The following is a 16,525-nucleotide window of genomic DNA, read 5'->3' on the forward strand; positions in this document are numbered from 1 at the left end:
TATACCTGCTTTTTCTCTCTGAACAGAATAATTCTGAAATAGAATATTGTAGTCATGCATCATTATATGCATTTAAGTATTTCATCAGGTGTTAGGAGAAGGAGCATGGGTTGTTTCTGTTCTCAAGTAAGGGACAATGCCCCCCACCCCTCAGTTGATGCAGTTAAAAAAAAAAAAAAAAAAAAGAGTTTGCAGTAATAGTAACATCTTGAAGCAGCTTGGTCTACCATGTATATATTTATGTCCTCCATAGCTCTGCTGCTAGCTGATAACAGATATCAACAAATACCAATACTGATTGAAATTTGTAGAGCCAGGAGGTGTAAGCATACTTTCTAATTGCAACACCACTGCGAGGCTGGCAATGGCTGAGTGAGTACTTTATTTATCCCCAAGTGTCACTTTTGAGCTCCTGTAACATTCATAGAACCTGCGTACAATATTTGAAGAATTTTGCTATCTGAGCAGGTGGTAGTAATCGTAACTCACGAGTCCTGATCTAGTGCCTCCTCCAGTGCCTCCCTGGCAAGGTAATACCTGAGAGTTACTGGGATAACAGCTTAAATACAGAGCACGCTGCAAAATATTTTGTGGTTTCAAAGAAGAAGGAAGAGAAGAGTTAATGTGGGAGGAAAATGTTTTCTGGTATTTGACTCTGATGCAACTCTCCTGTTAGTGAAATTTACAGTCAGATATGGTGGGGAAGGAGCAATTCTCCAGAGACTTTTGTGCTTTTTTTTTTTTCCTATTCAAGTTGCTAAGAATCATATTTCTTTCTAATAAATTTGTGTCTGCTAGCATGTCCATGTAGTGCATTTGTGTTTATGCTGTTTGCATGCTGTCCTGTCCTCAGTTTGCTTCCTTTTGGAAGACCTTAACCTCAACTCTTTGTTGTCTTCTGATGTATTTATTTTTTGATTGTTCTAGAAAATAAATAATCTTCTTCTATTTTGGACCCTTTTGAGTTGTACTTAGTTATGTCTTTTGCATATAAGCTTTTTAGGTTAGATTTTGTTAAATAAAAATGGCATTTTATAGTGTATTGGGTTTTTTAAATTACAAGTATGTTGAATAAATTTATAAAAAATTTCCCATCTATACTATTTCTATGGAAATGTATATTTCTATTCTGGAAAAAAAAGATTTTTGTAGGGTAGTATTCCGTAGCCAATACTCATGATGAAGTTAATATATTTCCGCCGGACTTGAAAAAAGAGTAAGGAGGGTTTTGCAAGAGCACAGGTACAGAATCAGCTTGTATTTCTTAGATTGTTAAGAACATTCCCTTTGTGCTTTTAAAACAGTACTTAGCAGATTGCTAATGTGGACAAGTAGGATGAACTCAGGGGAAAAGAAGACTGATAGTATGCCATGACTTGCTAAAAAGTAGAGGGCAACAGCATTACTTATTTTTAAACATGGAAGCATTTCTAATGTAGGAAGACTCTTCTATTTGTGTTCTGTGCAACCACTTGCTAGTGCTGTGCAGCTTTAATGCTAGGAGAAGTCGTGCACGCAACATGGGAATCTTGTACGATGGTATCTTCAGGAGCTGTGGGCCTGGCTAAGGGTATGCTGGTTTCTGAGCTTTAACCATATTTTACCCTATTAATCATGCTAGTTTGTATATCTGCTGCTGGAGTAAGAAATAGGTAAAATTGTTTTGCCATGACATGAGAACTGGTAAATTTTCTTCTTGAAGAAGAAAGACTGGTTTTGCTGTCTTAGGTTTCTGGTTAGTAGTAGTAAAGCTGACTGGTATAATGAAGTGAGTTTGTATATAGTGAACGATAGTAAAGCGACTCAACCAGTCGTCACTGGTTCAAGGCACGTTGTTGCCAGTGTGAAGTTAAGAATATTGGCACTAAGAAGTTGGGGATGCCCCGTCATTGGCAGTGTTCAAGGTCAGGTTCGATGGGGCTTTGAGCAACCTGATCTAGTGAAAGATGTTCCTGCCCATGGAAGGAGGGTCTCAGCTAGAGCTCAGTCTGGCCACAGTTGTAAAGGATAATAAAAAATGCTTCTACAAATATATTAACAACAAAAAGAGAGGCAAGGAGAATCGCCATCCCTTACTGGATATGGTGGGGAACATTGTCTCCCAGGATGAGGACAAGGTTGAGGTACTTAATGCCGCCTTTGCCTCAGTCTTTAATAGCCAGTCCAGGTATTCGCAGGGTATTCAGCCCCCTGAGCGGGAAGATGGGGATGGAGAGCACAATAACCCAACCATAATCCAGGAGGAAGCAGTTAAGGACCTGTTAAGCCACCTGGACACCCACAAGTCTATGGGGCCTGATGGGATCCACCCAAGAGTACTGAGAGAGCTGGCGGAGGAGCTTGCCAAGCCACTCTCCATCATTTATCAGCAGTCCTGGTTAACAGGGGAGGTCCCAGAAGACTGGAAGCTTAACAATGTGACACCATCTACAAGAAAGGCCGGAAGGAGGATCCTGGGAACTACAGGCCTGTCAGCCTGACCTCCGTACCGGGGAAGATCATGGAGTGGTTCATCTTGAGAGTGCTCACAGGGCATGTGCAAGACAACCAGGGGATCAGGCCCAGCCAGCATGGGTTCATGAAAGGCAGGTCCTGCTTGACCAACCTGATCTCCTTCTGTGTCCAGGTGACCTGCCTAGTGGATGAGGGAAAGGCTGTGGACGTTGTCTACCTGGATTTTAGTAAAGCCTTTGACAGTGTCTCCCACAGCATTCTCCTGGAGAAACTGGCAGCTCGTGGCTTAGACAGGTTTATTCTTCGCTGGGTAAAGAACTGGCTGGACGGCCGAGCCCAGAGAGTTGTGGTGAAGGGCGTTCAATCCGACTGGCGGCCGGTCACAAGCGGTGTTCCCCAGGGCTCGGTTCTGGGGCTGGTCTTGTTCAGTATCTTTACTGATGACCTGGATGAGGGGATTGAGTGCTCCCTCAGTAATTTTGCAGATGACACCAAGTTGGGTGGGAGTGTTAATCTGCTGGAGGGTAGGAGGGCTCTGCAGAGGGATCTGGACAGGCTGGATCGATGGGCCGAGGTCAACTGTATGAGGTTTAATAAGGCCAAGTGTCGGGTCCTGCATTTCGGCCACAACAACCCCATGCAACGCTACAGGCTTGGGGAGGAGTGGCTGGAGAGCAGCCTGGCAGAAAGGGACCTGGGGGTGCTGGTTGACAGCCGGCTGAACATGAGCCGGCAGTGTGCCCAGGTGGCCAAGAAGGCCAACAGCGTCCTGGCCTGTATCAGAAATAGTGTGGCCAGCAGGAGTAGGGAAGTGATTGTGCCCCTGTACTCGGCACTGGTGAGGACGCACCTTGAATCCTGTGTTCAGTTTTTGGCCCCTCACTACAAGAAGGATGCTGAGGTGCTGGAGCGTGTCCAGAGAAGGGCAACGAAGCTGGTGAGGGGTCTGGAGCACAAGTCTTATGAGGAGCGGCTGAGGGAACTGGGGTTGTTCAGTCTGGAGAAGAGGAGGCTGAGGGGAGACCTTATCGCTCTCTACAACTACCTGAAAGGGGGTTGTGGCGAGGTGGGTGTTGGTCTCTTCTCCCAAGTAACTAGTGATAGGACAAGAGGAAATGGCCTCAAGTTGCCTCAGGGGAGGTTTAGACCGGATATTAGGAAAGATTTCTTCACTGAGAGGGTGGTCAAGCATTGGAACAGGCTGTCCAGGGAGGTGGTAGAGTCGCCATCTCTGGAAGTGTTCAAAAAACATGTGGATGTGGTGCTTCAGGACATGGTTTAGGGGACACGGTGGCGCTGGATTAATGGTTGGACTTGATGATCTTGAAGGTCCTTTCCAACCTTAGTGAGTCTGTGATGTTTGAGGTCCCTTACAACCCAAACTGTCCTGTGATTCTATGATATTTATCACCAAGATTAGTTTCTACCCAGTGGAAGCTGGTTTAGAGCCTGTGCCTGTGGGGAAAATTTTGTATTTGTCAGTGGATGTTTTCATTTGTTGTCACTAGTTGTGGGCTTTTCAGCATCTCCTACACAACAGAAGTTAGAAAATGAATCTCATCTGTGTCATTGTCATATCTGGGAACAAATCTCATCGTTTTATTTTTCAGTTATTTCTAAATGTACCTTGTGCACAAAGTGAGCTAAGCTGAGAAACATTAATGTAAGTCAACTGAGAACTTGAAGGAAGGAACTGCCCAAAATATTATTAAATACTCCCAAACGTGTCAGAGCGTGCACAAGATCAAATGTCTGCTCCATGCTCATTAGGAAAAGCATGATGCTAACTTCATTTTATCTAGGAGTCATCATACATAGCCAGCAATTACTGCCTGCATTCACGCTCTTGCAGAAGAGGCTTCTGGGTAGGAGTGTGGTTGCAAAGAGAGATCCAAAGATCAGTTGTCAAAACAAATTAAACTTAGCTATACTGAAGTTTTTAGAGAGCTCTTTTACAAGCGGTATCTACTGTGCTGCCATTTGAGTGATACTTGAAGAATAATTTAGTGACTATTATTTTTGCAAGTTTTTTTAGAGACTATGTGAATGAGCTTGCTCGTCTGATGTGACCTTTGCAGAAGGACTGATGATTTTTCTCACATAAGCCAGCTCAGAGAGAGGCTATTGAGTTGCATCAGGCCATGTAACTAAGAGCAGGACATGTGAGAGAAGTTCAGCTGATGGGGTCTCTGTTGAGCTTTGACATTACCTGAAAAAAGTATTTTCTGGAAAAAAAAGTATTTCCTAAATTTGATTACTTGAGCTCTTTTCATTGGTTTATGGTTAAACACTTGATATTTCCAATTTTCAGGGAAATTACGATTTTTTAAAAGGAACATTATCTCTTAATTGGTCTTATTTTGGGAGTAGCTGGTAAGTGATGGTGTACTAAATGATGTGGGTGGCAGTTATTACAGTGATAAGTGCTTGTTGATGTGGGTATTTTGTTTGTTTGCTTTCTCTCATTTGGACCCTTTGGGTTTTTAAGTAATTCAGGACAAGTTCAAACTGTGCCTTTCTATGTCCATCTTTTACATGAAGGGATTAAGTGTCTCCAGAAAATTCTTAACCATTACCCTATTTTTGTCATGTAGACGTGCTGGGGTCAGTAATTGGAAACAGACTTCAGACTGGTGACTGGCAGGGCCAGTCCAAACTGAGTGGAGAGGGAAGGACGGGTAGGGTGGTTTCAGTCATTTCTCCATTTACAGAATTAAGTGTTTGGTTGTCTGCTCCTTTCTGAGTGGGTAAGCTACGGGAGACCAACTTAACTCTTCTCTTTTTATATTTCACTGGAGAAATTATGGGGGTTTGTCTTGCTGCAATTTCAGTGGCATGGAATAATGTATGAACCTGTCTAGGCTGCGTTTATTATCCATCTGATAAAGTCTGGATTTTATTGTGAAGAAAACTGATACTGGTGCTGAACAACCGTGACTTTGAACAGCTATGACTTTGTAAGGTGCCATTGCTCTACTTCACTATGTGGATATTGTAACTGGGACCCGAGCAGATGGCAGGCACGTTTTCTAGTACAGACAATAGTAACTGTCACTTCTGTGCCAGAGTTAGATTACTGTGTAAATTGGTGAGATACTTACTACTTTAGTCCCTCGAAGCCAATATATCATCCATGTATTTTCTGCAAAATAATTAAACTTGTATTTGACAATACATGCATGTGACTACCAAACATTTATTATACCCATTTTATACTTCCTATGGATTGTTTTATTAATATAAGAAAATAATTTCTTAAAATACATGGGGGATTTTTTGTCATGAGTGCATAAATTGTGCATGCTCTAATAGCCTTCAGGCTTCTGTCATGGGTTTATCTTGTGCAAAATAGCGTAATTGTTTGAAACGCATCTGTTTTGGTGTATTATTTTATGAGTGGGTTTTGGTTGTGATAGGATACGAAATTTTTTAGGGCAAACCTCCTACAAATGGGGTGAAATTCTAAACGTCCTCTGATACGAGGATGAGCAGTTTGTTCCAGCTGGAAATTGCATCTCCTCTGGATAATAATCTACTTGAAGGGATTAATAATGTATGCTGGCATATTGATGTGGTTGTCAGTGTCTTGAGCCACACTTGTTTTTTTATTATTGTAAGGCTGAAACAGAAATCAGTGGGGTTTTTTTCCTCTTCAAATTGTAAAGGTTTGCAAGGTACACAAAACATGTTTGGTGTTTTAGTAGATCTAGTGGGCTGAAGGGGCCGTAGTGTCCCCTGTGCAAATGTGTGCCTCTAGGATGATGCTGATTTCTTGAAAAGAGCTAAATTTAATATGTATACAAAACACTTTTGTGATCAGTTTCTGTAATAGTAGTTTTACATCAGTCAAGAAAGGATGATTGAGTTGCTCAAACCATGCTTTTCATGTTTATTAGGAATAAGTACGCCATACATTCTTAAGTATGATCTCTAGTATATAGACTTTTACAGACACACACATGCATGCAAAAACACACATCTTAGTACACATGCATGCACACAAATACATACATAACTATACAGAATAAAAAGGCACAATGTTCTAAAGATACAATTAGTGGTCTATCTAAATTTGAGTTTGGCAGTTTTTAGTATGTCAGAGGTAGATAGCAATCCAGAATCTAGCACTTTACACACTGCACAGTAGTATAATTTCTGGTTTAAAATTTAGAAGCTATTAAAACAAAGCACAGCCCAGAAATAGAAATACCCCTTACTGAGAAGAGATTAGGTTGAAGAGAGTTGAAGAGAGGCAAAAGCAGTGTCTGTCTGCGTGAAGAGCGGTGCAGGGCTCTGCCTCGTCTAGCAGAGAGGGCTATGTTGTGGGTTATGAGATGTCAACATACACCTTTCCTGAGCTGGTACTGACTTTGTGTGCTGTGTCATACTGGTGAAAGTGTACAGGCAGCTACCCGGTGATCTACATCAGTGAAATGATCCTTTGGGAGGACTCGCCTTCCCTCCACACTAAAATTATTTTGATTTTGTTTCCATAGATAGACAAGTGTTCCAGTGTTTATATTGGTATGAATAGCTACCAGTAAATGTACAACTTTAGGGAGGATGCTGCAAGAAGTCTTGTCTCTGAATGTGAAATGGTAGCTGTAAGTACAAATTTCTATCAATGTGGAATGCACTGATGGAAGGTGAGCTAAATCCACAGTGTTCAAAAGGAGCGCCTGGTTTTCATGGAGCTGAGGTCACCACAGCAGCTCCTGAACTGGATCACAGTGTAGCCAACATGAGTGCCCTGGTATGAGGAAGGAGAGGCAGTGCTTGCTTAGATTTGAATCACAGAATCATTAAGGTTGGAAAAGACCTTCAAGATCATCAAGCTCAACCATCAACCCAACACCACCATGGCCACATGAACTAGGTTGGTGGTTTGAAATTGCAGACTAGGTTCGAAGTAGCTAAATTTTAGCAGAAAGGAGAAATTAAATCTGGGGTGACTGTCTGGGGGATTCCAAACTGGTTGGTTAGAAGAACTGAGCTTGCACGATCAGAAGGTTTTCTTCTTGAGTGTATGGGAATGTAGGAATATGAAAACTTGATAGAGCGTATGTCAGAGATCATGCATAGCAAATCTGCTGAATATGAGGAGCTTTCCTTGTTTAATTTTATATAAGCAGATTAAATATGGTGGTTTGGATTTTTTTTTCCTTCATGTCTTCACTAATATGTCCCAAGGGTTTTTGTGAACACTAATTTTGCATTATTAAGGCTGAGAGAGTTGGGGTTGTTCAGCTTGGAGAAGAGAAGGCTCCAGGGAGACCTTATTGCAGCCTTTCAGCACTTAAAGGGGGCTTTTAAGAAAGACGGGGACAGATTTTTTTAGCAGGGCCTGTTGCAATAGGACAAGGGATCATGGTTTTAAATTGAAAGAGGGTAGATTTAGACTAGATCTAAGGAAGAATTTTTTGACAATGAGGGCAGTGAAACAGTGGCCCAGGTTGCCCAGAGAGGTGATAGATGCCTCATCCCTGGAAACATTCAAGGCCAGGTTGGACGGGGCTCTGAGCAACCTGATTGAGTTGAAGATGTCCCTGATCATTGCAGGGGAGTTGGACTAGATGTTTTTTAAAGGAACCTTCCAACCCAAACGATTCTATGATTCTATGCTTATTTTGAATAAAGATGGAGCTTGTCTCCAGAATAACCGTTTTCAGCCAAGGAGGTAGCAAATCTGAGTTGCAGTTACCTTTAGTAAATTATCTGACTTTTTAGAAAGCATAAGAGGGTAAGAACATGTTCTCCGAGGGAAGATAAAAAGGCCTCTTGGGAGGTGGTATCACAGAAATGAAGAAAGAAGCATTTTCCAGTAATGTGTGGTGATGAGGGGGAGTTGAGTGTGTAGGAAGGAGCACATCTGAATACCTAGAGATTGTCACAGAGCCTCCTTGTAGTTTTCAATAATATAACTGTATGTTGCTTACTGGAAGATCAGATTTTGTGTTTTCTAAGGAGTAAAGTTACTTAGTATTCTAAATAATGGAAAATAAAATTAACAGGTACTGTAAAAGCATGCTTCCACCTAACTGGGGAAAGCAAGGCTGTTCCTTTCCAGTTGAACACGCTTAAAACATTACTCTGGAATAATAATTGAACTGAGCATTTAGTGCAACATCCTTCCTTTGCAGCAGAATGCCGCTAAAAATTACCAGCGAAAGGCATTGAAGAGGAATGTAATGTATTTGGAAACAAGCTATGTACAGTTATATAAAACAAACAAATCAAAAACAACCAACCAAAAAAACCCCACCCAAAAAACACCCCTAGATACCAGGTTTTATATACCTAGAATCCTACATAGGATTGGGTTTCCGCTGTGGAAAGCATTTTACTTTGCCCTGGTATACAGTTGTAAGTGTGTGCAGATTTGTTTTATTTAGAGAGTTTTGGACTAAGAAGAACTAGTTCATGTAAAGATCATATTTGCAAATATAAAAATAGAAAATTGACCTGTGATGTCATTCTGATTTAGATCACTGGCTCCTTCAGGCAGTGGTGTCATGTCTGCATATTGCTTTGCTCGGTGATTGTTCTCTTAAAATAATGAATGTTCCCTTCCCTCCCGCTCCCATATTAGTGATTAAATTTAATTCTATATTGGTTCTAATTTGGATGATTTTTCTAGTCTATTTGCCCTAGTCTTCTTAACAGACATCTTTAGGAACAAGTACGACGTTTCTTGGAGGTTCTGTATTTGTTTTCTCCTCCTGAGTGTCCAGTTTGCTTCAATATTAGAACTTAATACAAAGTTTTGTCTCTGAATGTCATCAATGTTAACCATTGTCTTTTTTCCAAAATATTGGTTTCAAATTCTAATACTATCCTGCATTCAAACTCTCAGTAGACAAGTGAAACATTTTTTTCTGGTCATTGAAGACGGAGAGAATTTCAGTAGAAATGTATGATAACAACTGTCTTGCATAGCATGCAAGCAGAAGCAACAGCTTTTGACAGTGTTTGCAAATGAATCCAAGGAGAATCACCTGCTGTGCACTGTCTTGAAAATGAACACAGAGTTCTTAATATTTTATTAAGTTTAGAATTTTTAATTCTTTCTGTCAAGATGAAAGTCAGGTAAAATCCAATATTTTACTGGGGAGCAAAAGAAATAATGATATTTGCAGTTCTGAATGTTTGAATCCATTGTTCTGCTGCAAATGAAAAACTAGAGATATAGTATTAGAAAGCACTTACATAAATTCTGTGGTTCCAAACTTTCTAGCTTTAGCTGCCACAGATGTGGCTATGTGATTTGAGAATATGGTGTTTTTCAGTTAAAGAACAGAAATGCTACATTTTCTTTTATAACAGACTTTCATGTATTGTTCAACTATAGCATTTTGCTTGGTTAAAATTGGGCCACTCCAAAATAGAACTATTATACATTAATTGGCTTCTTTCTATGTGGGTTCCTACTGTGAGCATGCGTACACCGAAACACTCAGTGTTTTCAACTTACCTAGGAGCAGTACCCTCATGTATAACCACCTCCAGTGCTTGACACTCTAGTTGACCTGGAGCTCCTACTGTGGTTTTTTGGAGCCTCTTAATGCCCAGTGCAATATACTTTAATCATCTCAGCTTTGACAGTGAAAAAACTCTGCTTATTGGTTTTCACTTGTAGTGTTGCTGGTGATGACCCTCTCTGATGAGGTACACTTTGCTGTAGGAGTAGCTGACATTCTGCCTTGGTCTGCCAGTCTTCTGATACTAATCCCACAGGAGCTCCAGTCTTTTAGCTGTTTGGATAATATGGGTACCAATGGGTCTCTGCAACATGAACTTTGTGGTCTACAACAGCTAACAGTCTCAGTTGGGCTGCTATCCTGACAGTAATTCTGAGTGCAAGGTTTCCAATCTTCAGTGATTTGAATATGAATATAATATGGCAAACACTGCCAGCTTCATTAAAACTTGAGATTATTGATCTAACTTTACTTATGTGATGGGAAATTGCCTATGATCTACATAGGGAAAAAATATAGGAAATTATTTAAACATTTCTCTGTGTGCTCTCCATGGATAGCAGGGAACCATATACAACTTTTTAAGTCTGAAACTCATACTTCAGTGAAATTAACTGGATCACTGCGCACAATACCAGTATGTGGCTTTTAAGGTTCTTAATTCCACAAGTCTAGACTAATGTTTACTTTGATTTTATTTTCTGCTGTATCATAATAGTTCTTTCTCATGTTAATTTGTTTTTGTACATCAGCCAGTGGGTAGAGAGAAGTTACGTTGCTTAAAAAGGAAGTACCTAGAAATATAATCCTAAATTCATCACTGCTTAATAACATTTTCTTCCGGATTTTGAAACTATTGCAGAAAATTTGAAATTCAGAATGATGGAATCATGAAAAAGCATATTTGAGTATTATTATTATTAGAAATATTTCCTTTCAGTCACATTACGTTGCTCAAAGTCAGATCTTAGTCCTTTTTCTTTTGATTTGCTACTTTTCATCTTCTGTATTTATAAAATTCTGTTGCAGAGTTTGGGGCAAGAGTTTGGCATGATAATCCATGTCTATAGATGGAAGACTACTACTGTGGGAAAACCATACAACTTTACAGGCAGTTTAATTGTAGTAGAAACTATAGAGCTGTAGTAGAAGCATCAGCTAACTATTTCTTGTCTTCCCCCCCAATATATTACAATTTCAATAAATGCTTTGTCTCTTGCAAAACTAAAAGTGTTTTTCTTTTAGCATTGTCACTGCTGCTCTACTCTGCCTTCCAAGTGTTTTCAGTTCAGTTTTTTAATTCATTGTGAAGGGGTTGAATGACCTCCAGCTTCCTGCAGGCTGAATTTGTTGTATCTGCAGTTTTTTCCAGCCTGTGAAACTACTTGTCTGCTTCTTTGAAAATGCTATAGTGTATGCTGTTGATTAATGAAGTAAATATTTCAAGTTTGTTTATTTGTTGTTATTGTAGGCATTGGATCAAGACAGAACTGCCCTACAGAAGGTGAAAAAATCTGTGAAAGCAATATATAATTCGGGGCAAGGTAAGACATTGTTTTCAGTTTTACATGAGAACCTAAGCATTTGATTTCAAGTTTGAGACGTGTCTTGTAATTTATCCTGTTTAAGTGTATACCATAAGAGATGCTTATCTGTTTTAGGAGTGTTTGGATTTAAAGATTTTCTTTCTCTGCTTCTGATTATACATCTGATTAACATGTTCTCCAATTCTTTCACTCTCATATTCCTTTTCAAAGGCGTCTAGGAGAATTCCCATGGGTAAATTTTCCTGCTGTCGTAACAGTTCAAGTACTTAACCTTGGCAATGTCTAGATTGAATGTCCTAGATTGAATTTATGGAGTGCACTTCTAAGTGAAATAAGAATGAAAACTTGTTAAAAAGTTTAAAAAATAAGTAAAAAGAAATGTCTACAGATAGATGTGTTTATTCCTTCAACACTTGGCTCTCCCCTCATAACATGCACAATAAAAATGACATATCTCCCTTCTTAGATAAAATAATGGAAGTTTATCATTGTTTTGCTTGTTTGAAAGCTCCGTTGATGTTTTATTGAAGCTATAGTAATAACTTTGATAGGATGATAGGTGGCTGGAATATGAATTGATAATCAGTTTGATTTCAGTACAAATGATCAAACACAGATCAGCACACAAATGAGGTTTTAAAACTGTTATAAAGTATGCCTGGCTTCTAATTCTGTTTCACTTAAGGTCTAACAACTATGGTAGCAGAGCTGTACGTTTTCTAATAACCATCTAGTTGTAAATACTGGGGTTTTGAAAATCACAGCTCCTATTCCCCACCAGTAATAATCAGTTTAGCAAAGTGGCTTCTGAGTGGCCTTAGTTTCTGTGCTGTTTTGGTATGCTGTGTGCTGTCCTGTTAGCTCATGTTTATGGAAGTGTGTGGTTTTTTACTGCACTGAGATTCTTAACTTTTCTGCCAATGGCTAATATTGTTGCTTTACTAGCACCATGTTTTAATTAGCTTTTCTGTAACTTCAGTTGATGATGAATGTTTTCCCAATAGACTGTGAAGCCTGATACAAAGTGAGAATAGTATTTGGTACATGTGTGTTTAGTTTTATGCTTTTAAAAGCATTCAGATGCTCCAAGCAGCTTATCCTTTTGAAAGTACTTACTGAATTTCAAAACTGATTAACATTGTAGAACACATGAAAAATGTTCTGCCTGTTTTGAAACACATAAAAGATACTGGAGATTTTAGCTATTATTTGATTTAAGTATTGTAATAAAAGTAATCTTGTTTTCAATGCCTTTAAGTAAGCCGCACTATATGACTATCTAGTCACATTGAGGAAAAGCAGTAGAAGGCTAGCTAATGGTTTTAGCTGGCTGTCTCTGTACTTAAAAAGGACCAGAGGTAGTTAGATCGCTGGTTTCATCTTTTTGTTTGTTTGTTTGTTTTCTTTTTTTGAACAAGTCTTGTTTCAAAGGTAAAAGTTAGTATAAGTTCTTTTGGATAAAGAAAGCACTATGCGTAATACTCTAGCTCCCTCTTCAGAATGCTGTCGTGCTAGGCTACATTATAATTTGAAAAGGTGTGCACAGGAGGCAAGTCATGCAGTAACTGATAAACATAAACTACGGTTAGTAAGAGCCAGACTAAAAGCCTGTGTTATACATGTGAAACCTTGTAAAAATAAATATAAAAATAAAGTGATTGAATTAAAACTCAAACTCATTTTTCTTGCTTGTACAAAGAGAATTGCTAAGCCAGCTATTTTCTTATGCTTCAGTGATAAAAGTGGATTTTATTGATGTTTAACTGCACGTAAAACATAGTAAAAAAAAAAAAAAAAGTGGTTTTGTTTTTACCAAAATGCATTGTCACTTCAAGCACAAGTTAGGTGACTATTTTAGTATTTCAAAAGAAAGTTTCTAACTAGATCTTGAGAACTCAAAATCAGAATTTTTTGGAAATTGGAATTGGAAAAACTAATTGTTTCCTAGAAGGTGAGACCGTATTTAAACTACTAGAGTAGGAAATGTTTTTTGAAACTCCCCTGCTTCATAACCTCCTTTGAGAACTCTGGCTTGACTGGTGAGAAATGGTTATTCAGGAGCAATAGAAATTCTTTCTTCAGTTCAGTAATCCAATTCATGCCCTACCAACATAGCTAGGATTTTTTGGTTTGTATTGGGGTTGGTTTTTTTGTTTGTTTGCCTGAAGCAACATTTGAACAGTGACATTCACACAATGCAATGTATCATCCACAATTCTTCAGAAGGTCCTAGCTGCCTGGTGTGTTGGTTTGTTCCTCTTCATTGCTGAATGCTGAACCGCCAGGGGCTCTCTTATGTTACGAAGAGAGCTTAAATGTCACCCAAATACTTTTTGCTTTCCTGTGCACATCCCTCACCCATTTGTCGTATTTAGATTTAGATCTACTGCTGTGGAAAAGAAAACATAGCAGCGCAGAAATGTGGAAATCCCTTAAAAAGGTCCCATCCCTGTTTCCCTGTCTGAAAATACTATTTGAGAACATACTGTTTATGAAATCCAGTGAGACGTACAAATTGATCCCCCTTTCTCACCACTTTCTCCTTATCTGGCTTGCCCTTTATTTCTGGCGTGATAGACTGCGTCTGTAATTAGGAACCCATCTTATGAGAATGGTGCTTGAACTTCAGGGTGAATCTGTTCTGACTAGCTTTCCCATAACATTTGGATTGAATTGTAACAGCAGTAGATTGCACAATTAGTTTTGTTGTAGATTTTTCAATAGCTCTTTTTCATTAGTTCCCTGGTATAACTCCCAAATATAGTCGAAAGAATTTACACAATGGAGAAATAAAGACATAAAATCCATGCAAGACTAAAGGTACTGAGCCAGACCAGTAGTGCATGTGGTCTCCTGCAATGATCAACAACAGATGCTTGAGGAAGTAGAAAAATGGTGCAAAGATGGAATGATTTTTTATTTTTTAGCTATTTTTTAACACTGTCTCAACTCACAATGATATGAAGGCCGGGAATGACATGAGTCAGGACAGATACTGTGATGCGTGATACTTCTTAATGGACTTCTACAATTCATTTTGACTAAGGAATTTAAATTCATGTAAACCTTTATTATACATGGTCTTGCATAAATCCAGTTAAATGTACCCTTGCTCTTATGAAGTTGTTCCATGCATGCTCTTCAGGCCTTGACTCCCCTGAGGAGGAGACTGGCCCTGTCCATATCTCAAGGCATTGGCCTCAAGTCCATCAGAATGACTCATGTGTTGTCAAATTGAGGGACTTTTGCATGTTCTGGGGAGTTTGTAGGGGACTTAGAAGTCCCAAAGCTTGCTAGAGTAGTGTTGGACAACTTTTTGGTGGATTGAATCCAAACTTTATTCTGTATCGTCCGTTCTACCTATTGAAATAGATTTCTGTATTGAGTTGTTTCTGCAATCACCCACAAATATGTAAGGGGAAGGGTAGACCCCAAGCTCCAATATGGATATCTTTGTTGTAGTAGTCTGTGTTTAGACAGATTAATCTTTGGAGTCAGCTTTTGTTTCTATTGCCCTGAATAATTTATAGTATTGTATGGAGAACAACAGAGTTTATCACTATGAATTTTATTTCCTAACTCATTTGTATGGTATTAAACTATGTGGACCTTATCACTGTTCTATACAGGACTTCACTAGTGACCTCCCTCTGTTGAGAAAATGAACTCTTGATTCTTTCCTTTCCCCCAGCTCATCTTTTTGACCTGTTTTTCCTCTGTGTGAGGCTCATCCGTCTTATTCCTTGTTTGCTTAGTTCCTCTTAGTGTTTTGGTGAGGGACAGACCTTTTCAGAAATCCAAACAGATCATTTAGTGTGGATTTCGTCTCCCCACATGCTTGTTGATCCCCTGGGGGGCAGAGATTTGTGAAGTAAAAATTTATTTTTATAAAATCTGTGTTTCATGTTCAGCATTTTGTATTTATCCACATGTCTACCAGTTCTGTTCTGCACTTTCGTTTCTACAAATTTGCCCAAGGAATATGTCAGCATTATTGCTCTGCTGGTGCGTGCTTGAATTCTCGGTTCTCTCTGGAGCTCTTATTAAAAATTGCTATTATATTTGCTTCTCATTCTTCCTGTAGCATCGAGGCTGTTAGAAATAAGAGGCTTTACTTTACAACTCTGTAGTTTGCCTATTTTATATTTTTGTACTTGGGTTTAAGTGGCTTGCCATTGCTCATTTTGTCAGCTTTTGTGAATACTACTGTTACCACTCAGATTTGGTATAAACTCTCTGAAACAGCATTGAAATAAAATTCTTCCATGAGGACTTCTTCAAGCACGGCAGTGATGAACATAGATGCAAAAAGTAGCCGTTTACCTCTCTGGGCTGGCTTATCTCTCAGTGCTCTTACACCATGATGATCTAGAGAAACTTGTAGACTTGCTGAGATGCTCCTTGCTCTGCAAATCTTTAAAAAAAGAGGTTTTTATTACTTTTCCCTTCAGCAATTTCAGTCCAGAAGGCATTATTGTTGTTATCAAGTCCAGATAAGAATATGCTGCTCAAATATTTTTTTTTTCTATTACTTTTTCATTACAGTTCAGCTTTGTGAAGGATGAAATGAGAAAGGATTCTTTCTTATTTCAAATAACGTTTTTGCCATCCTTTTTAACCTTGCCAGCTTTCTTGCTTTTTCTAAAGTCTTTCTGAGTCTTTTTGCATGTGTATGTTTTTCCATTCATAAATGCAACTTGGCTCTGACTTCGGTTATTTTTCCTCTGGCTACTCAGGGAACAAAGCCGTTTTATAAGTGCAACATAAAAATAGTTTCAAGTCGATCAGGATTCTGGATTGTGATTTTTTTTCTTTTTTTTTCTTTTTTTTTTTTCTTTTTTTTGACTTAACCAGATATGGAGATGTATTATTCTCAGTAATTTAGCCATTCTTCTGGTTTCTTTGCGGGTAGTTTAAGTATAATCAGTGACATGAAAGAGTTGTGTGTTTGCATTTGGGGCCCAGAGCAAGAGTGCTCCCTGCTTCTGGTGAGTACTACTGTGTGGCAAAAGGCTGCTGTAAGCTGCTGTGGCTGTCGTTCCTTCC

The 16,525-nt window shown here is 39.1% G+C and overlaps 1 protein-coding gene across 2 annotated transcripts in view; it reads left to right on the forward strand.

Moving 5' to 3' along the window:
- The window catches only part of ASAP1 (ArfGAP with SH3 domain, ankyrin repeat and PH domain 1), a gene marked incomplete at both ends in the record, with an annotated part of 142,254 nt that overhangs the window by 51,028 nt on the left and 74,701 nt on the right, over positions 1-16,525 (forward strand). For both annotated transcript variants that reach the window (XM_082014975.1, XM_082014976.1), the window contains one exon: positions 11,404-11,476. In XM_082014975.1, the coding sequence (XP_081871101.1) occupies positions 11,404-11,476 (73 nt within the window). The remainder of the gene's footprint in view (positions 1-11,403; positions 11,477-16,525) is intronic.

This window comes from Phaethon aethereus (assembly GCF_964289735.1).
Source record: "Phaethon aethereus genome assembly, chromosome: 2".
In the NCBI taxonomy this organism is placed as follows: Eukaryota; Metazoa; Chordata; class Aves; order Phaethontiformes; family Phaethontidae; genus Phaethon; species Phaethon aethereus.